We start from the raw sequence: 22032 nt of genomic DNA, 5'->3' as shown, positions 1-22032 counted from the left end.
TTGTACACTAACAAAGCCATTTTGTGTTATACAGTAGCAGCTATTACTAGGCAAATAAACAGTGAAGTAGTGTCTTCTCTGTTCTATTGATTTTTCTTTTGGCTCCTATTCTCAATCTGTTTTTCAGGACTGCCCTATCTGAGTTCAGTTTCTGAGCACATGCTACTGCTGTCATCTGTATTTGTGTGTTTTCTTCCTGTTTATGTTAGACTCTGTGACCTGAGTGACCTGGAATATCTCGATGAGGAGTTTCACCAGAGTTTGCAGTGGATGAAAGACAATGATATACATGATATCCTAGATCTCACATTTACTGTAAATGAAGAGGTTTTTGGGCAGGTGTGCAAAACTTTTAATTTAATTTCCTTTGTGTATTCTACTGCCAGATAAACATTATTTGGACAGAAAAATGATTGTCATTCCATGCTGATCTAAACTTGTTTTAATACAATTATGGTTGATGAAAACAGTGTTGAAATCTAAAGAGGAATTATTATTTGTAACCGGTCAAACGTGTCTTTCTGGTTAAGGAGATTTTCTGAAGACTGTCTGAAGTACCACATTTTGTATTGCTCTGCTGGAGGTAGTTTAGCTGAATTTAATTGGAGCAGAGTTAGCATTCAAAGGTATTACACCACCTTTGTTACGATATTATTTAGAAGACTTCACTACTTTAATTGCTGTAAAGGTTGGGTTTTCTTCTCATCTTATTCTTCGAACTAAATATGAAGATTCTTCAGACTAAATGGGATTCTAAATAAGATTTTATAAAAAAAAAAGTTTATGTTCTGTGATTTCACGTATTTCAGTTTGCTAAAGGCAGTCTTGGCTAGTGCTTTTGAGGAATTACTTCAACTTAAAAGTTAATACTGTGTTGTCACTTGGTCATTTTTTTCTGAAGATCACAGAACGAGAATTAAAGCCAGGAGGTGCCAACATCCCAGTCACTGAAAAGAACAAGAAAGAATATATAGAAAGGATGGTGAAATGGAGGATTGAGAGAGGAGTTGTACAACAGACAGAAAGTCTAGTTCGTGGTTTCTATGAGGTAAAAATCTCTAAAATGAAATCTACTTTCTTCCTTTATCCTCCCAAAATATTTTTCTTCTCATATACATTTCCCAAATGCAGAGTCCCAAGAAGCAGTTACCTATATAAGCAGAAGTGCCCTTACAGGTATCTGGGAAGGGGGAGAATCGCTGTTAGTCATTGACTTAAACACTGTGGTTATGTATCGTGTTTACAGTGGAAAATACTATTGATCACTGTGTGATTGGCAGTGAATGCTTGCTGAAGTGACCCATCTCTTTCTTCACTGGGCCATTGAGGTTTTTTGTGTGCCTGCCCTACTTGGTGTAACGTGATAGACCAAGATATTCCAAGATATTTCTCTTAACCTGGACAACTAAATTGATGTATTGAACTGTGGTTTTTTTCTGAAATAATTCAGTGTTATTTGCCAACAAAATTCTCCCCCAGTCACTGTGGTGATCTAACAAAACTGAGTGGAACTGCAGCATAAGAAAAAGAACTCCATTTACTTGGCTTGAAAATGAAAAAACCCAAACCGTAATTCTTTCCATTTGTGAGAGAAATGTTACCTCACAAGATTAGCAGACAAGCCATTCATGGGGAGGCAAAACTCAGTCGACGAAGAATGTTGCTGAGCATTTTATTTCCTTTCACAGGTGGTTGATGCGAGGCTCGTGTCGGTGTTTGATGCCCGGGAACTGGAACTGGTTATAGCTGGAACAGCAGAAATTGACCTGAGCGATTGGAGAAACAACACGGAGTATAGAGGAGGTAACCTTGGAATTGTTCACTGACTCTGTTGGGCGGGCCTGCAATTACCCCCTTTCTAAGACACTGAAGAACCATGGCAATAAGATACATCTTCAGTGATTTCTGAATTTCAGGGGTTAAGTTTGCATTAGGATAAGGTAATTTGTCCATTTCCGTTTGCTTCATTGCTTCCCCATGCAGCCCTTCCCTTACTGTTTTTGTCTGGACAGCACAACAGAGCGCTCCCCTCCGCACCAAATGCTGTGCTCCCCTGCACACGAGTAGAGCAGCACACAGACACAGGAGACAAAGGGAACCTGTGCCCATTCTTAGTAACATCTCCTTCTTCTCCACTCTCAGTGAAGACAGGAAATTAGAAGTAATCCCAGTGACTGCAGGCTCGCAGTTGAGGGCAGTTGAGATTACCTGAGAAACATGGAAGATTTGGGAACTACTTTGAGAGAGGTGGTTGCAGCATCATTTGTAGCTTTAAATGTACAAAAAGCACAGCATTAGAATATTTCAAGAATTGGCATTTCTGTTAGTAATAGATTAATGGAAGAAATGCTTGCAAAAGAAATTCCTCTCCTTTTTGTCCTAGTAAATTAATTCTCTGCCCTGAAGATTTTTTTTTTAAGCATTTAGGAGTAGTGTTCTCTCACCTCCTGTCTGTTGCTGATATCGGGTAAGAAATACGGTGATAGTTATTGTGACTAGGGCCAAACTAGAAAAAACTTATTAACTCTTCTCTCAACCGCTTTTGTAGCACCTGAGGGTATAAAGGCTTCTCTTGTTTTATCAGGTTATCATGACAATCACATTGTAATTCGGTGGTTCTGGGCTGCTGTGGAAAGATTCAACAATGAACAACGACTAAGACTCTTACAGGTGAGAAATCAGCTGATTGTGTAGAAACAGTGTGTGTCATTAATGTCAGTGGCTAAACTAGTGCCATCCGGGTTATGCAATCCAAAAATGATGGTGATGCTGGCTAGGGGGAATAACATGGCCTTCAGAGTGACTGAAGCTCGCAGGGATTTTTACAGACTTCTAAGTTTAAAAAATACATTTAAGATAAAGTATCTGATGTCAGTAATCCTTTAATATTGTTGGATTAAAAGTACATTAAGACTAGTGAAGGTAGAAACCAATGGAATTAGTTATGTTGCTAGGTAGGAATTTTAATAATATTTGTACAGCTTACGAAGAAGAGAGCTTAGCTGGAAGTTAGAGGCCCCCAAATCAGAAAATAATGATGAAAACCTGAAAATCACTCCAGTTCCATTTTCACTAAGTCATTCTGCAGGATCCAGTCATCCTGATGATCAAGGATGAAAACCTCTCGATAGAGGAATATTTATACATGTGGGTTTACCATTGAGTTATTTTTTTTTCTTAATTCAGGTTATGTTCATCATATCTGTAAAGAAGCAGACAAAACCTCACCCCAAACTCCATACCATGTTCTTGATATGTTATGAAATCCAGTTTTTCACAAATCATAATTTGCATCTGATCACCCAAGTTACCTATATGAGTATGATGAAGGATTTTCTGGTTCTATCTGTTTGATTACATTAAAAAGGTCTGTAAAAAGCAGTGCAGGACATCTCATTTGATGGAGAGACAGAGATGTCTGCTTATATGTTCCTATCACATCTGTTAGTCAAAAGTTTTAACTTACCCAGATCATTAAAAATTAGGTAGCCTCTGATCTGTCAAAAACCACGCACAACAAGCAGCATTTCAGCAAATATCAGTGGGCATTCTACTTAACGTTCAGAATTTAGTCCTTTTCTTATAGTATCTCATAATGATTTATAAAGATACTGAAATCCACATAGCTAAAAAAGCCTATCATTGAAATCATTAGCATTCACGATTACTTTTCTGTTGATTCCTCTTAATGCAGAATAAAGACAGTAGGGGAAAAACTCACTTAGGCCCAAGTGTAAGTAACCTGATATTTGTGTTTTATTGTACAGCATTTGTGTAGCATAATTACTCTTTCAAAGAGAAGCCTTCGAAGGAAATTAGACAGGTAAATTGTCTTCTCTAAAGCCCCATCAGGGGATGGTCTGTTTTCCCTTATCCTCCATGTAAAGTAGCATTTATTACTTGAGCCTCATAAATTTCCTTATTTTGCAAATGCTCTTACATAAGCGTTTGGACTTCAGTGGGTATGCTGACATAAATAAATTTCTATCCCGCACCATCTGTGTATCCAATATCTGTGATGTTTTGTTTGTGCTGGCAGTTTGTTACGGGCACGTCCAGCATCCCTTATGAAGGATTTGCCTCTCTACGGGGGAGCAATGGTCCGAGGAGGTTCTGCGTAGAGAAGTGGGGGAAGATCACTGCTCTTCCAAGGTACAAATGTGTGTGTATTAACACTTGAGATAACTTAGGATATCCGTTACGGGTACAACAGATAAGTTGTTTGGGAAACACAAACAGGTGTTAACTGAATATGCAAATAGACTATACCTTACATGGAAATTTACTTCCTCATTGTTCCAGTGCCTGATGTATTCATTTTTCTTTGAAGTCAGTGTTTTTCTGGCATGATGGACAAGGCAATGTAACTGTGGCTGACATTCATATCGTAATACTTTTTTCATGGAAAATTGTAGTAGAATGATAACTACTTCTGAATTTGATTTTGTTGTAGTTCAATTAAATGTGCAAGTATTTACTTCCTGAACATGCGTTTCATCACTCAAGAGCAAAGATGAATAGAAATTAAAATTAAATAACACTTGTGACTCTGAGTGAAAGCTAGTATCAGACTTTTGAGATTAGACACAGACAGTCTTTACAGTATAGTTTAGTCCTGTAGTCTTTATGCTTAGTCTGATGTCAGGAGTGTTAACAAATATGGAATGGACAAGTTATGAACTGCAGAAGAGGTGTATTTTGAGCAGGGGGTCATTTGACTGAAGAGGCAGCACCGGGACAAGGGAAGGTGAAGACTTCAAAGAGCACAAATAGAGTCAATTGAAATGTGAGAAAGGGTAAAGGAACAGAATGAGAGTCCAAGATGCGAAAGCAGGAGTTGAGTTGTACAAGTCCTTGCAGAAAAGAGGCAGCATTTAAATTGGGTAATGGTGGGTTTGGAGGAGTATGATGAGGAGGTTAAAAAAAACCCAAACCCATGGCTTTTCTAAATCTTCCATTTTGTAACAACAGTGTTGTTTTCAAAGGGAACAATACCAGCACTAAACTAATGACATGAATGATGTACAAAACATCGTCTAGCATGAACACTTCATTGACAAAAAAGACAGGTTATAGAGTTTTCTGTATTATGGTAAGGCTGATATGTTTCTAGAAGATTTCCTTTCATCCAGTTCTGTACCTCCGTAGCCTCTAGAATGGGTTAATCAATGGTCAGAAGTACAGATTAGTGTGCGAAGTGTGGGTGAGCTAACTCTGCTTATTCAGATCTCGGCTTGTATGCTGCTTATAGCCGCCGGTGGTAGCTTTGAGCTGGGCTGAACCCTAATCCCAGCCCATTCCTCTTAAACAAGATTCTTCAGCATTCCTCAGCAGAGTTCTCTGACCGACAACCCTTAGCTTTTCTGCCAGCGTAAGGTCAGAGGCAGAGACGTCTTTCAGGCTGGCTCCTGCCTGCAGGCTGCCTTTTGAACTGCACTGAGAAAGTCCAGGACAGAAGTGGCACTGTGACATCCACGGCCACAGCAGCTGGCCTTTAAACAAAGACGTCTTGCCTGTTTACAGCACAAGCAACAGCCAGGCAACTAATGATTAAACATAAGCAAAATCTGGAAATTGCTATTCCAGTTTCAAAAGAATAACTTAAAAAAAAAAAATTCATTTCTGTCTTCAAAATACAAGATCTTCTTTTGAGTTTAAGTAAGAAAAGAGATTGGGTGAGCTTTTCCATACATTCTCTAAGACTGGAATCCCTGGTGCTAAGAAGTACAGCTTGCAGCATGGAAAAGGTCAGGACACGTCAGAACAGGATGATCAGAATTTCCTCTGGAAAAGGCTAAGTAGAACCCTGGTTGTAATGAACTGCAGAATAAAACTCTTTGCTGTGGTGCAGCGTGGAGAAATGCGTTGAGAATTTTTTTTCAGCAGGTATAGGGGAAATGCCAGCTCCTCACATTTAGGACAGTGTGTTATGCCCTTGGGATTTTGCTTATGCTTCCCTTGATTAAGAAACATTTCATTTTTATCTCTTTTTAGTTTTTTGACATACAAGTGTGAGAATTAAACTAACACCACACTTATTTTGTTAACATAAAAACAACTGTGTATGGCCAACATACAGAGTTGTCACGAGCTGGCCATTCCTGTCCTTCATACATTGAACCTTGGTCTCATAAAAAATAAGTGATCTGCCATGTTTTTGGGTAAATGGGCTAAGCAGAAAGCCGTATTTGCATTTTTGCATACCTAGTTCCTGCGTGCAGTGTAGCTTCAGCCTGCATCTCACCAGCTTTGAAGACTTATCGTGCAAGCACCAAGTAGTACTGGCTTGAAGGTAAGACATCGTTAACAACAACCCCGAGTAGCAAACTTTCTAGAGGTTTCCAAACAAGCCTTGCATGTGCAAACATGGCTGGATCTGCTGAGAGCGCTGCCCTAGGACTCTCTGACTCCTCCTGATTCTCAGATAACTGAAGCATTTCTGTTAAGGCACCGTCACTCACTCGTAGCAGTGTTACGCTCGCAAATGGCCCTTTTGATTTCAGTGGGAGTGCTTGTGAAACTTGACAATACTTGGTATGAGGGTGGTAAAAGCTAGGCTAGGACTAGTGGACTTTTTTTCTTCCTCTGTTTCTAAAAAAACTACTACACTGCTGAAAATGCCTAGGAATATCCATCCCCATCTCTTCTTCCTGATTTTAGGACACAGAAGCTAATGAATACAGCTACTTAGGTATGTGATTGTGGTCTAAGTAGCTGTGAATATAAGCACAGAAGTATTCACTAGATGTTTAGCTACTTCCCACTGTTCTGACTGCTGTTTAATCAATTCTGTTAAATCAAAATAGTGAGATTTCGGTGAGGGGTGTGTCAGGTTGCCTAGCTGGTATCACTCACTGTCTTCCACACTAAGAAGTCAGTAGCATGTGAACAGCCCTGCGATGAACTGGGAGCCTAGACTTTAGGAACCAAGATGGTTTTTCATGTTGTCATAAATGGGAGTCCAGGAAGACGGACAGTTAGTGCCCACGTGGTTTGAGATGTTGGAATGGGAAAATACTGTCCAGAGGAAAAAACCCTGTCTTCTTGAGGAATTACCAAGATGCTTGCTGGGGTGAGAAAGGCATACATTCCCTCAGAAGACAAAGATCTGAAGTTTTTGTCTTTTTTAATGACTTGGTTTTCCAAAGTAGGTGATTGCGTTTTCAAAATAGCCCTCAAAATTAAGATAAAACTCGGTTCTCTTAATAAATGTAAACAACATGCCGGCTTACTATTAAACCAGTTTATAATGAATCCCTTGCTAATTGTATACTATGTCTTTTATAATTTGTGGTTTTACAGCCCACACAGCATGATCCATAGTTATAATGAGTGGCTGTCAGCCCCATGCAGCAGAAGCATGTGGTTAGACTGTTAATTGCCTAAGATTCTCTTCCACACTCTGCACTGAACTCCAGGGATCACTGAGTTCCACATGCCCATTTGCTCTTGGGTTTAAATCACACTTTCTTTTTCTTTTCCCCCTCCCTTTTAAAGTGCAGAAATGCAATAATAATTTCATCTATATGACAGATACTTTGTAAGGTTTTTGGAAACGCAAACAAGTATTACAAAGAAAGCTGCCTTCCAGGAGCTGTGGAGAGATGGAGGGGTGGAGAAATCTTACCAGACCCCTGGAATACTTGGGTGGGGGAGAAGCCCTCTCTGCTATACAGCATGTACTAGCAGCGTGCTTCTAAGCAGGTTGTGTTTGGGCAGTGTGAAAATGTCAATGCTTTTCAAAGTGATTGCGTATTTGATGTTTGGGCTGCATTTATAGTAAGTGTGACCTCATGTACTGTGTGTACATTTCTTCAGCCTGATAATTTTATGACATTGTAAGGCAGTAACTGAGTGAATATTTCACCTTCAATGAGGGTATGTAATGGACTCTCATGTTTTTAACAAACGAGATTAACCCACTTCACCTCATGTTCCATCCCCATAATCAGCAGCTGAGAGCCACTTAAAACAGCAATTAATAATAAATTTGCTCCCATGGAAGGCAGCACTTTCTGGCTCAGAGAAAGTTCAGTACAGGTCTGTCATAGGCACTCGAATTTCTGGGAGTGAGTGCATTAAATGAGGAGTTGCATTTGCTGCAAGGAAGGAGCTTGTTCAGTCGCTGGGTTGACGTTACACATTTACACTTAATACAGATCATACTGATGAAAGGCAGGTCACTGCAGGAAGGTTTGGTTTTCAGCTGGATTGTATTTAAATAACTGTGTTTTGTTGCAGAAGAGTAAAGTTCTTGTAAATGGACACCTGCCAAAATACAAAAAGGTTTTTATCCTCTAAAATCAGCCTAAGGTGAGGCTTTGGTACAAAGCTTCAAAGCAGAAAAGATGCCTTCTCCAGCTTCTCTTTGCATCATTTCTTCCTCAAGAAGCCACTGCATTAAAAGTTATCTACTTCACTAGAGCAGGATCATCCACATCCATAGTGTTTTAGAAGGTAGAATCCTTAGCCTGCCTTGAGGTCAGACAATGATATCCAGTATTCTGCTATGAGGAGAAGCCTTTATTATCTCCCTTTTCTTTCCCTGGAAGAGGTTTCAAGAGTCAGTTCCAAGTATGTAAAAAAAGTGAGCTTGACGGACTATGGAAACTGAGAAATAAACCACGTGGTTGCCCTCTTAAGACAGCTGGGTGGTGTGCTAGAGGTACATGCATAGTTTTGTGTAATTACAAAAACTATTATTCTAGAGTCGTTGGCTTGCAGGGCCATAGGGTAAAACCCAGGTACAGAGGGTAAATCAGCACAAATAATAACTTCCCAAGAATATGATCCATATGCCAAGGAAATGTAGAAGGAAGAACATCGAATTTGGCTGTCCTTTTCTACTGTGGGATTGTTTCCTGTGTATCTAGAGTATTTTCTAATTTTTCAGCAAATCTGATATCTTAGGCATATTCAAAGTACTGAAATAGCTTGTTTATGAATACGAATACAGTATTCAAGTATCATCAGTATAGAAAAAAATACTGTTTCTCAGAAGATATATTTAAAGCCAAGACTTCAGAACAGACTACTCGAACTGTACCATGCTGTATCATTCTCTTCTCATGCACATTTAACGGATAAAATTTACTCCATGCCTTTTGGGCTGTCAGTGCGTTTCTGAAGACCTCCATAAATGCTTCTTACTGGCTTATTTTAATTAGAAGAAAGTAGATTAAACTTCACTACCTGTTCAGTTGGAAAACATCGTTTGACAGAACAAAGTCATCTGAAAGCGTACTATCTGCCCATCTCTACGCAAGCACATACCAGTCTGCATGTTCTCTTTTGAACTTTTTAAATAATGTGCTTCTTCACCGCCTCTTTTTTTTTCCCTCCCCTCAGGGCTCACACTTGTTTCAATCGCCTGGACCTTCCCCCTTATCCATCATTCTCTATGCTGTATGAAAAACTGTTGACAGCAGTTGAAGAGACAAGTACTTTTGGACTGGAGTGATACACAAACCACAGTGCCCAGCTCATTGGACTGTTGTGGATCTGTTTTCTCAAGGAATGAATGAACGCTTATATTGGATTTCCTAGAGGAAAATTGTTTCACGGTGCAATTCAAATCATGAGGTTCTATGAAAGAGCTTACGAAGCAATGAAAAAGCATTGTGATAGTGGCAGAATTCTCTACAGTGAAACTAGAGTGTGGCTGATGTGCAGGGAAAACCACGTCTTGCAACCCATGGTTTTTCAAGATGACCAAACTTCTTAAATTTATGTTCTGAGCAAACGAGAGATGTGATCCCATGTGGTGATCAACCTGGCTACTGCAAAACTGACATGTACCTGAAACCTGGATTTCGTCAAAGCTGTTGAATAGGAAATTCAAGTGGAAATGTGAAATCATTCAGCCCCTTACCTACCCAGTAAATGATCAAAAAATCATGCAGTAGATTTTTTTTTTTTCAGTTCCTGAAGGTACATTACTTTATGCCCCGTGTTATAACAGTACATCCAGTACTCGCTTGACCTAAGACTGAGTGGCTGCGCGGTGTGCGCCACAGAGCTCAAGTTCCTGGGGCAGAAGTGAATTGAAAGGAAAGTCAGCAACGAAGGATGTGACAACGACGGCTTGTGTGAAGGAGGTTTGTGGAAATGTGCTTGCCAGTGGCGTGTATGACAAAAGATGAGCTGTTATACTGGACTTAATAAGACTGATTTTATGCTTTATACTGCATGGAAACTGTTTTAAGAAGAACCTAGCAATTTATCACAGCATATCAGGAAAAAAGCCCTAACACGGTGACTTCTGTTTATTTTTATAGGTTCATTATATTATGTTTCTTAGAGTGTAAACAGGAAACAAGCAAACTAAACCGCTGTTTCTTTTTTTGTCACTTTCCATGCTTGAACAGACATTCTGCTAGTGTTTATTCTTTAAGCACTTTCAAGGGGAAAAAAATGCCTTTTATTTTTATAAGAGTAAAAAACTCCCAAAAATATTTTGCACTGAATGTACCAAAGTTGAAGGGACATTATGATCCGACTGACAGCAAACTGCATCACTATCAAGTATCTGTAACAGTGCTTAGGAACCAGGCTTTCTTCACAGTGCCATGTCTGTAGATAGCAGGACTGTGCACACAAGTAATAATTTTATAATACTGTATGTGATATTGTAATATGCATTTATTTTAAATGCATCTGGGTCATTTTTTCATGCATTGGATGACTTAATGCGGAGTTTAATACAGATATTTCATATGCTCCCCGCAACTTTTTATTTGTACAGCACCATAAGACACTAGCTCATTGGGAAACCCACAGGTAACCTACTTTAAGGTCACCCCCTGGTCATAACGCCACTGTCCCATATCAGTGAACACCTACAAGATGTAAACTGTTCGTAGTGTCTAAGCTTGCATTTTCACTGATAAATAGTTTTCTTATCAAACGTTATTTGAACGAGTTTGTACGGCATATCAAACACTGCATGGACACCAGTTTCTTCATGCATAATTTTGCTGAAGTACACGAGGCTTACTCGCATCTATTTTTGGTACTTTCCTCCAGATGGTCTTGTGGAACACTTGTGCAGCTGCACACCTTTTCTTGTACGGCTGCTGTCACACAGTGCATCCACCACATTTTAAAATTCCACGACATTGCACTTGGATACTGGATGACAAGAACGTGTGTCTAGCTTTGCGCCAGCCCTCGATAGCACTGAAGCACAGCAAGCCCTGTTGCGTGGGAAAAGTAGCTTTTGGAGTAACATTCTCACTTCAGAGGCTCTTGAAAGGGCATCTTGGGGACGCACCCTGCTTGTTCTTGGGGGGAGGTTGTTTTCCAGTGGAGGTGAATGTCTGTGGAGATGCCGTCAGCAAAGATGCCGCTCCACCCTCCGAGTTGGAAGGCAGGTACAGCTGTGGTGGTAGCAGCAAAGACTGAGAAAACCCTCCAGGCTGGCTGAGAAAATGTTACATGTGCAAAGGAAAACCCACTTGCAAAATCAGAGTGAAAACTTTCTTTTATTTCAGGAATAATTGAGCTTCTGCATGACATCTGGGACTCGCCTAAGTAACACAGGTTTTCTTATGCTACTTCTGCCTGGTACGAAGTAGCAAAGATAATCCAAACATATCACCCTATTTTCACACATGTATTTATCAGTCTTTGCTAAGATTGCATGTCACAGATCCTAACACGCATCTTTTTTCAGAACACGAACGAGCAGTAGGCAAACTGACTTTTCATCAGGTCACTCCAGCATGGCTCATCTTCCACTCGGCCCATTCACTGAGTAGCTAAAACTCTGGCACTCGAAGCAGAATGCAATTTTTTCTTGGTCGAAGGACTGCAGAATTTTGATTTTACAATACTGTGTTATCTGTGGTCTAAAAAGGAGATTTCCCAGGTGGAAACTGTATCTACAAGTTTTGAACCAGAAACTCTTTGGAACGAAGTTTAAATATTTGGCACAAAGTAAGTTTATACTAGTCTGCCTTTTAAGTTATGCTTTTGTACAAATTGAAAACAATAAATGCATCTTGTCAATTTTTATTTAAATATATTTACTGCACACCTTTGTTCTGTATTTATGCTTTTATAAAGAATTGAAATCAGTCTTGATGATCTGGTATTCTGTAAAGAGGTGACAGGGCCACCAGTGGGGCAGCTGTCTGTCCAAAAAAAAATCCAGGATCCCTGTAGTGTTGAGACTGAGGAGAAGCTGCTGCTTCCTCCGTTCCTGCCAGCATCACCTGGGGGACTCCAGAAGAAGCTATTTAACGTGGTGAGGAGTTAGCTGCCCAGATACGGCTACCTGCAGTGCCTTGAGCAGTGGGCCAGCTCTTTGTGTTGATACAAGTGGTGCTGCTGCTGCTCTGAAGAGAGGAGCAGGGAGAGAGTGTAAGAAGGGAAGCCTGAGCTTTCTGAAATACCCACAGCTCCCGACTACTGCATGAATATTGTCTCTTCTGCGTGGGAAGCCATTCCTGTTAAATATGTCCCAAGTGAAAGCCAACCTTCATCTCCTGCAGATGAGTGCAACAGCCACCACAGTGCTTTTGCTCATGATGTGCTGTGGCAGGCATGAGGGTCCTCAAAAAGACTGCGAAGCCTTTCTGAAAGCTGTGTATGCCCTCAGAGATCTTCCAGACCATGCTAAGGAACTCTGCACTTAGGGAGGGGGAAAATAAGCCTGTCACCCTGAAGCAGACAAAGGATTCCCTTCAGCGACAGTGTGATGACAGCTGGTACTAACTCAACCTGCAGCATCTCCAGCAGGCAGCGTCTGGCTGGAGAGATGGCCGCAAGATTTCAAGTGAGGGGTCCCATGTTTCCTGCTCTGACGGGAAGGTGACGCGTTGCTAAGCGAACAGCGGCAAGCAGGTCCCTGGCAGCGTGAGATGTGTGAGTGGCCTCTGTCCCTGATGCCCAGGGCCAGGCCCACCTGGTGCAGGTCCCAACACCCCAGCCAAGCAGTCAGCCTTGCTCCCCTGGCGCTGCCAACAGTCAGTTTAACCACAATGCTCCTAAATACGCTAGAAAAGCTTGTAATCGCTGAATGTAAGCCGTGCGGTAGCCAGCAGTTACCTGTTCAATATCGGCTGGGCAGCAGCAGTTAGGGAGCAGTGCTCTGCCCGCAGCAGGCAGGAGCGGGCCGTCTGCGACCTCTGCCACGCCATCAGCAGCACCTTGTGGGAAAGGCGGGAAAGCCTTCTTTCAGTCCAAGCTAAAATCCAGTCCTGCTGACCTGAAGCAAACCTTTTCCCCCACCCCCTGCCTGCTGTTCTTCTTAGTATTTATCAACTAATTGCCTTTTTTGCTTTTAAACACCATTTTCATGAACCTTGTTGTGAGCCCACCCTCACGAGGTGTTCCTGTGAGTCAGAGTATCTGAGGTGAAATCCGTCTGCGTACACAGGCCTGCTGGGCACCACGTGCATTCCACGTCGGAGCGGTTAACCTCAGGTCATGTATGGTGGATATATGTAATCTTTGGGGAAACTGAAAATCCAGGCAGCAGCGTGCTGGCGGGGCATCAGACAGTTTCTGGTGGGAGTTAAACTGGTAGAGTACAGGACTGGTAGTTTGCTCAGTTTAAAATTATAGGAAAGAAAAGAGTGGTGTGGTTTCTCATGTATTTTTAATCCTTTTAAAAGTAAAAAAAGAAAAGCTTTCTTCTGAAAGCCTTCGTAATGGTGTCGTCTGGTTGGTAAACATGATCCCAGCAGCACCATTTGCCGATTGCTGCAGAGGCTTAGGGAGACACTGCAAGCACCCTGGCTCTGGGCTGAGGGGAGTCCTGGTCCCAGAAGGGGAATCTGCGGCAGCTGTGCTTGAATAGCCTCTCTGAGTTCATTTTCCAGTGCAAGTTAATTCTTTTCAGCAAATGAAAATTTGTAATTAGTAATTATATTGTTCTTATGTGGAAGGATAATTTATTTCTGTTAGCATTTTTGGGAATGGAGCAGTAAGTTTGGTCTCCAGTCATAAGATTACAGACTTAAATTTAACGTTACCCGTCCAGTACAAACACTCAGCCACCACTGCTGTTTCCCCTTCCCGTCCTTTCCTCCCCAGGCAAGCAAACGGAGCGCCAAGCAAAATTTCACAATAGTTCCTCGGGCCTGGCTGCTTAAACTCTTTGCGTTTTGGCTCAATTATGCGGTACAAAACGGAACTGCAGAAATGCGGTGCGTTGATTAGCTTGCCAATGGCAAATGAGAAATCCTTTTCAATTTTATTAGCGCAACCAGAGCGGCTGCTGTTGGACTGATCTAACTTTTTGCCTAAATACAAGTAGAGAAGAAGTTTAGGGAGTTGAATTTGAAATTGCTTGTTTGCTGGAAAATTATATATATACATTAGGTCAACAGCAGGGGAAAAGAAGAACTTTTTTCTAAAGCCAGTAAGGCTACCAGCCTTTTTACAACCCATTTTTGTTAGCAGTATGCAGAGTTACAAAGCTGACCGTGTAAGCACAGTTTTCACAGTGTGTGTTGGTTTATGTTATCCATCTCTTTCAAGCGGACCACCAGCTTCATCGTGCTTCTGCTCTGTTGCAGGCTGACTCGTCTCAGCACCGGACTAGTGCTACTGAAAGCGTTCATTGCTGTGGAAAGGTTTTTATTCAAACATGTTCGTGTTTTCTGAAATAATTTTACTGTAAAGAAAGGTGGTGTTCAGGCTGAAACTTGGTTTAGGGCTCTCCTTCATAGGCTTTGACTGGAGCCACGTTATGCCATAGGTACTTTAAGGTAAACTTGTGATTAATTTGAGAGTTCTGTTTAATAGCAGTGATATTATAATGACCTGCTGGTCAGTGCTCAGAAAGGCTCCTCCTGACTGTAGGTAAAAGGTGACAGCCAAGGACTCCCCTGGAAGGATTACAGTCCTTTGTAGTATCTGTATGGATCAAAGTGCAATTCAGATATTTCTAGAGGACTACGTAAAATATTTACATACGCTCATTGATCAGCTCTCTTCTAAGTCAATAATTGGAATTTTGAACTTGTTCCCTTTGTATATAAATGCAGTCAGATTACACTGCAGAAAAATAATAAAAATTTAACTGCAGATGTATTTCTGACAACTCAGAGTTATGGTGAATGTGAAAGGGAGCTGAGCTATCCTTCCTCCCTTTAAAAACTTCTCAGCAATGAACACGGTATTTTGTTTTTCAGTGGCTTCTTTCTTACAACTTTCAGAAACTTCTCCCTCAGCCCTTACTAGAAGAAACCTTGTCTACTTAGCGGGCTTCTGCTGAGCACTCAGGAGGTATATTGTTCCACTAATTTAACATAGTTTTGTGCTGACATCAATGTAATCGGCTTTTAAATGTACAGACCTGCAAAACTCCACAGGACGCTGGTCTCCTGTATTCTGGGCTGCCTTCCAAAGGCCAGCCGTCCTCTCCCTTTTAATTGCACATAATCCTACGATCACCCAGAGACAATTGCTGACCACCTACGCTGACTGTAGCTACAGTACCAGAGTGAGTTTGTTTATGTTTTCATCGAGAATTAAACTGGCCTCCTTTGCAACAGGAGCAGCTCCCTTCAGGCCAGAGAGTCGACAGGATCGTAGTTACTCTGACAGCTAGATTGTGAGCTGTGCAAGAAAAAGAGTCATAGAAGTTTTTTGGAAAACAGTTGTTCAGGTATCCAGGGGTAAAACGTCCTTTCATTTTGGTTTTGCAAAATGAGTAACAAGGCAGGGGATTTTTGTTGCAATGCTTAGGTCGTTTATGACCTTAGTGAGGACTGTGCCTTCCACAGATGGAGGCTTTGTCATACAGCCCATGAACTGGTTTCTTCCCAAAGCTTGTTTATATCTGCACGGCCCGTTAACTGCAGCGTTAACTGCAAAATGAATACTCCGTTGACTGTTTGGCATCTCTCACTTTAAATGATAATTACAGTTTTTATAGTCAGACGTACTGATCTAGCAGTATAAAGCAGGTAAATAGGATGTTGCTGAGGCATCATATCTGATTGCCATGCTGACTGCAGACATTGGAGCAGAGTGGTTTTAAAATCGAGTACTGCACGAATAAGCAAATACACCTCTGAAGCCTCCAATAGTGCTAAAGAAGGAATGTAATTGTAAGTGCTGTACTGATAAGATACTCAGCAGATAGCAACACACAAAACACAACCATGGAATAGTGCTGGAGGGACAAGACTGAAGGAGAAGGGAGGGGAAACGGATTGCACTTGCAAATGGGGAGTAGGACAGTGCGCTGTGCTGACTGCTGGCCGTACAAAAGGGGATGCTTTTTCCGTGAAAATCAGACTGTGACAGTGTACCCAGGGAAAATGTCTGTTCATCCTGAAAGACACTGGTGTTACTGCCACTGCAGGACATATTTTACCTAATCATTAAATTTTGAAAATCTAAAGTACACAATCGGGAAACTTATTTCTGTGTTTTTTTTCTTGTTCTGTTGGTTTTGGGTTGTTGGTTTTTTTATTTGCACTACTCAGGAAGATGAAGGCTTTATATAAAATAAGGGCGGTGTCTGGAAGTTTGTACAAATAACTACTGTGTTTATTGCTAGCTGCATTTGGCAAGAGAAATAGTATGCAAGAAGAAGTTAAATCACCACTACTGAAGGTGACTTTCATTTTAAATGCGATGGGCCAAATCCCTAATGTTTAGATGTGTGAAAATGGGAATGTTTGGTTTAGGTTGGGGTTTGTGTCATGGTTACATAAGGACCGTGACTTTCTACAAGGAGTGTTTTGTGATTCTGGGATTGATGGGACATTTCTAAAGCTTATTTAAAGTAATAAATGTATTATGAATGATCCAGTTAGCTTTGGCCAAGCTGACGTGAGTCTTGACATCACTCACACTCCAATGATGTTATAAATTAAAAAATGCTACCTAAGAGGGCAGGAGGATTTCAGGATCTGGTTCTTTACCTAAGAGGTGACGTGGTTCTTTACCCGAAAGCCAAGACTGTTGTGTAGGTCAGTGTAAGAGTCAAAAGCAAGTTTTCTTCCTCAACATGGCAACTGCAGTAGAAGGAGTTTTATACAAACTTCAAGTCCTAAACTAGAAGACAACTCGTACTTTGGACTGTAGTGGTTCAGTAGTTCATACAGCAGGACGTTTTTCTGCAGTGAGTCTGCAGCACTCAGGAGACTGCTGTTGGTTATCAGCATTGCAGGGAGGAAGAAGAATTGTAATAATACTGAGTACATAAATTGTCTTGGGAGGATGCTTTTTCTTTGTACTCTTTTTTCCTTGGAGTGACATAGCCTTGAGGGCATCCGTGAATCCTGATCAGCGCGGCTGCTTTTTGTATGACTGAACAATTGTACTTGTGGGGGCTGGTACAGTATGGAAGGGGGAAACCTGAGAGACAAAAAAGGTAACGAGCGATGTGCTGTGGAATACTGGCACCCCTAAGCCAGTCAGTATTGCCCTTGCGAGGCTACAGGTTGGCTTATTCAGCATGTTTGAAAGCACATACGGTTTTACAAGTTTTTGTAGTGGGGATGCGGCCATCCGGAATCTAACAGCTACACGGGTGCGTCTCCCTCAGTTTTGACAATTACTTGATATAATTTTATACCAAGTTCTTTGTTTTTAAAGAATTTCAGGCACTGGGAATACAGAGTGTGTATTTATTTCTAAGCTTTAAGTAGAGCACATGGTGTATTTTTTTATCCTTTCCATTCCTTTCAGTTAGGTCTTCACAAGACTCTCTATCAAACACAATACCAAGCTTTTCGATCTTTCTACAAGCCAGTTTAAGTTTCTTGTGACTTTGGTCTGAATCTTTCACAAAACACTATGTGGAGAGCATGTGCTTCAAGCGTTCAGATGGTGTATGTCCTTTTCTCCATTGACGCTGCATCACATTTCACTTTTTTCTTGGAGGCAGAGAGCGCAGATGCACAACGCGCCGGGTGCGTTACAGGGGCACGCGGTGTTTCGTTGTGCCCAGGGAACGTACTGTAGTGTCTGACTGCTCACAGATTTGCATAATTACCTACTCAGTTGAATACAGGACTGTTGTGTTGTATTTCCTGTTATTCAGAACCATTTGGGGAAAAGATTTTTCTGTGTATAATTTTATTTTCATACTGATCTCTATTTTGTTTAAGGCCATGTTTCATCATGAAATCACTTAAAATAAATCCTTCTTACAAAATGCACTTTGGAAATCAACTCTTTTATCGTGCCTCTGAATATATCGTGACATGGGTTTTTAAATGAGCACTTCTTATCTCTAGATCATTCCTTGGCAGCACTTTAAAACGTGCAGAGAAACCATGCGATACTCATTCTTACATCACCTTTTCCAAGTGACTTCTGGTGGCCTATGGAGTCTGGCATGTTACAAATTGTAACTTTGGAAGCAGAGAAATTAAGGATTCTGCAGCCATATGCAACGTATTTTGAAAAATAGCTAAGTCTGAAACACAGACTATTACCAATTAGGTGAACAAAGCACCAGATGCCAACAGGTTGGAGAGGCCCAGGCTTCGCAAGAGACTGGTTTTGAATGGAGCGCCACAGCGGCAGTGGCCATGGTGCAGAAAAGCACTGTATTTTCACAGGGAAATATCAGCAGGGAAAGATACATTTTTCTGTCTTTTACAGAAATTGGTGGCCACCACAGAAGATTTCCTCTTACTTTTATAACTGATTATACTAGTTGTAGTAAGAGAGACTGGTCTCTGTTCTGCACTTAGACGAGGCTTCTCCCCACTGAGGCACAGTCCAAGGAGACCTTTGCTCCAGAACGTTTCAGTGGCACATTGTCACTTGTGTGTGTCACACAGGCTCTTGGTAGAATTTGATGTTGAAGTGATACTTCTATTATGATAAATCTTTCTCTGGAAAGCTGTTTTGCATTATTTTGCTGCTAGCAGAAACACGATGCAGGTCAGCCTAAAGCACTGCAGGGGAGCTGCTGTAGGAGGAGACAGGCTTTGCGAGTCAACCCCTTTCAGACTCTGCTCTCTGTCGTAGTTCTCCATGTCAGCCTCAGACAGTTCCATCCAGATCTCTGATAAGTGACGCCGTGTATTGAGCAATTGCCCTTTTTTTGCTCGGTATGAAGGCTGGAGTTCGTACGAAGCTCATGCTGGGTGACACCGAGGCTGTCCTTGTAAGCGGCGCGGGGGTGAATGGCACACAGAGTATCTGCCCGTGGCATTGAGGGCTGCCTCTTGTTACTCCCTTCCTGTGCACAAACCTGGTGGGATTCTTGCAGAGGTTTTGACATGGGAAAAAAAAAGTCTTTTTTTTTTTAAACAACCTCTCAAATAAAAACGGTAATTCTTGTTGGATGAGGGGATACCAGTGTTCAGGTCATTTGCAGAAGTTGATGCAGGCGTGGCAGGGGATGGCGTGTGGATTCTGAAGGACCTATGGCAAAACGTTGCCCTGTGCTTTGAGTATGTCACGTTTTAGGTTGGCATTTGGTACCAGAGAGGTTGCTTCAGCTGACAGTGCTCTTGCAGGTGCTTTGGCCATGGGTAATCGCTGCAGGGCAGTGACGTGCTGAGGGTTTTTTCCTTATTTTATCCCCACAGAGTGTGAGAAGCAGTGTTGGTAAATCCAGGAGCTTTATGCTATAATCTGAGACAGGCAGGTTTATGCTGTAACCTGAGATGCCCTGGATCAGCACACTTTTCAGCTGGCCTACTGTGTGTGGTGTTCTGGTGTGCCAACGCTGTGCTCTTCTGCCCAGCAAACAGCTGTGTGTGCCCTGCACTTCCATCATCCACTTGGCAGGTGGATTTGCTCTTGTCCCTTGAAGGCTGCAGTAATAAAGGCAACACTCAGGAGTTGTGGATCTTTCTCCATGACTTCTTTGAACTGCAGGATCCTGAAGATGCTCAGGTAAGGCATCATTCTGCATGTGTTGTCATGGTACCTAAGCCTGTGCTGCCCCATCGGTCGTGCCACAGTGAAACCTAAGAGCCTGGTGGGATTACTCATTTGCTGATGTTTTTTGAGGCTTTCTGTGTTGCTACAGGTCCGGGTCTTGCTTTGTCAATGTCTTGTCAAAGAAGTTACCGCAGATGAGTTGGAGAAGGCTCAGGCATTTTTAGCTTCCATCTTTGCAGCTCTTGATGTTGTCCACTTGTCTCCCACTGTAGCGACGGAGTTCCCTGCTGCGAAGGGTAAGTCTCTTCAGTCCAAACTGCATCAACCCTGTGACAGGTTTGAGTTGAAATCAGCACTTCTCGAGGGAACTGAGCTTTTCCCACAAGGTTAGCTTCCCAAAACACCTATGGCCCTGTTGAGCGTGAGCTGTATATCGCAGCTTTGCCAAACAGATAACGGATCAAGAAGGAAGAGTTCAGTTCTTTTTGTGAAAGCCTCTAAAGACTGTAAAAAGCCAGCTTTGTAATGGGTAGATAATTAAGGAAAGCAAGAGAAGACATGATTGTTAAGAATGGGAATTATGAAGCTAACACCTTTGGGATAATTAAAAAATAGCAATTAATGACCAGCTGCATGCTTTAGGAATAAGCAGAGTTCATGATCCTGTACTGCTGTGACCTTCAGCCTACCGTTCCCCCTTCTCCACCCTTTGTTTGGCATTCTCCGTGGTGTATCGAAGTAAATTCCAAAGTCCTCAGGGTGGAGTCCCGCCAATTATACCCTTCTCCAAGTGCCATACATGTTTCTATCGCATTATATAAACAGATAATCCAGACTACAATAACACGCATGTCTCGAAGCATTTTTAGTACATATTTTGTTTTCAGAACTTACAGGGAGAGCACAGCAAATGCTGGCATTGAAAAGGATCAGTAAAGACTCGCAAGCAGCTAAGGAGACAAACATAAGCACTGTCATTTTCTTTCTGGCACCACGTGCTGTAATAACCTAAACCATCTTAATTGTAGCCATCATTTCATTTTACTCCTGTGGATCATTCGGTATGTTCGGAATGCTGCTTGCGTCTCATACACAACAACGCTTCTCCACAAACCCCATCTTGTCTACATGTTGTGTTTTGATTTGGCAGATTCATTTGAAGTCCTGTTATAACGAAGAAAGGTACAGCCTGGAACTCTGCAGGGATGGTGGAACTCTGAGGTAGAGAACGATGCTGGGCTTGTTTTGTCAAAAATACCCACAACATGAAATGCTAAAAATCGGGACGTAAGGTAAAGCGAGCAGGAGTTAACACTTCAAAAGCAGCTCTTGTTCTTAGCAGGTACATCTTACTGTGCGAGGTGCATGGCCTAACATCTTCCGAAGTCTTCAAGAAAACTGTTGTCTCAAACTGCATCTCTCATCTTCATTTATACTACTTTAACTGTTCTACACGTCGGTGTTGCTGTGACAGCATGGTACTCTGCTCGTCACGGACACCACTTCTCCGCCAGTGCCGTGGTGTAAGTGATACGAACCCAGGCACTAATGGTGCACTGCTGAAATTTAGATTTATAACTCTTAAACTGTTGTGCTACGTTACTGTTTCTGCCTTCATGGCGAATCTGTTATAAAACGGATGTTTGCAAATTTCTCAGGCAGCTGGCTGGATTGCTTCACAGAGGAAATCAATTTGACAAACAAATTGCAGCTAGTTTAGAACTCTTTCTTATTTCTACTGACTTCTAAAGCATGCTTTCGGCTATTTTATGTCCTTAAAAAGGGTCTTGGAAACCACAAGTGCTTGGTTTTTTTTTTTTTTTCTTCCCCTGGGGGCTCCCTAAAGCAAGAGGCTCTAAGACCCAGTTGCCACTCAGGTGCATGAAAAAAGAGAGTGTTGAACAGGCTCTGTGCGAGCTGTGCACTTTGAAAACCTCCTGTCCCCGCTGGAACGTGCATGTGCAAGTGTCGAACTGCTCTGCCCATTTCTGTTTTCAGCAGAGCCCAGCCTGTAATACGGTGGCCTGAGACTCTGCAAGCTGCCTCATAAACCGAACATGACGAGCGTAACCGCGTGCAGCCGTTGCGGTAAGTACCCGCACGATTTGTAGTTGCGGTTGTGGGTTCGTCACATCCCCGGCTGGGCCTGCCCGGGGCAGGAAGGACGCGCAGCAGCCCTCGCCCGTCCCCCCGCGGCCTGCCCGGCGCCAGCGGAGCGCG

The 22032-nt window shown here is 42.0% G+C and overlaps 1 protein-coding gene across 1 annotated transcript in view; it reads left to right on the top strand.

Annotated features, from left to right (window-relative positions):
• HECW2 (HECT, C2 and WW domain containing E3 ubiquitin protein ligase 2) overlaps positions 1–9460 on the top strand; it is a 99199-nt gene extending 89739 nt beyond the window's left edge. Inside the window, exons 23-28 of the mRNA XM_010149206.1 lie at positions 210–339; positions 902–1048; positions 1689–1803; positions 2585–2670; positions 4040–4152; positions 9349–9460. Of these exons, the coding sequence (XP_010147508.1) occupies positions 210–339; positions 902–1048; positions 1689–1803; positions 2585–2670; positions 4040–4152; positions 9349–9460 (703 nt within the window). The remainder of the gene's footprint in view (positions 1–209; positions 340–901; positions 1049–1688; positions 1804–2584; positions 2671–4039; positions 4153–9348) is intronic.
• The last annotated feature ends 12572 nt before the right edge of the window (positions 9461–22032 follow it).

Source organism: Eurypyga helias, unplaced genomic scaffold (assembly GCF_000690775.1).
Source record: "Eurypyga helias isolate BGI_N326 unplaced genomic scaffold, ASM69077v1 scaffold3063, whole genome shotgun sequence".
NCBI lineage: Eukaryota > Metazoa > Chordata > Aves > Eurypygiformes > Eurypygidae > Eurypyga > Eurypyga helias.
The sequence above is the reverse complement of the archived record's forward strand: the minus strand, read 5'-3'. Positions and strand labels throughout refer to the sequence as shown.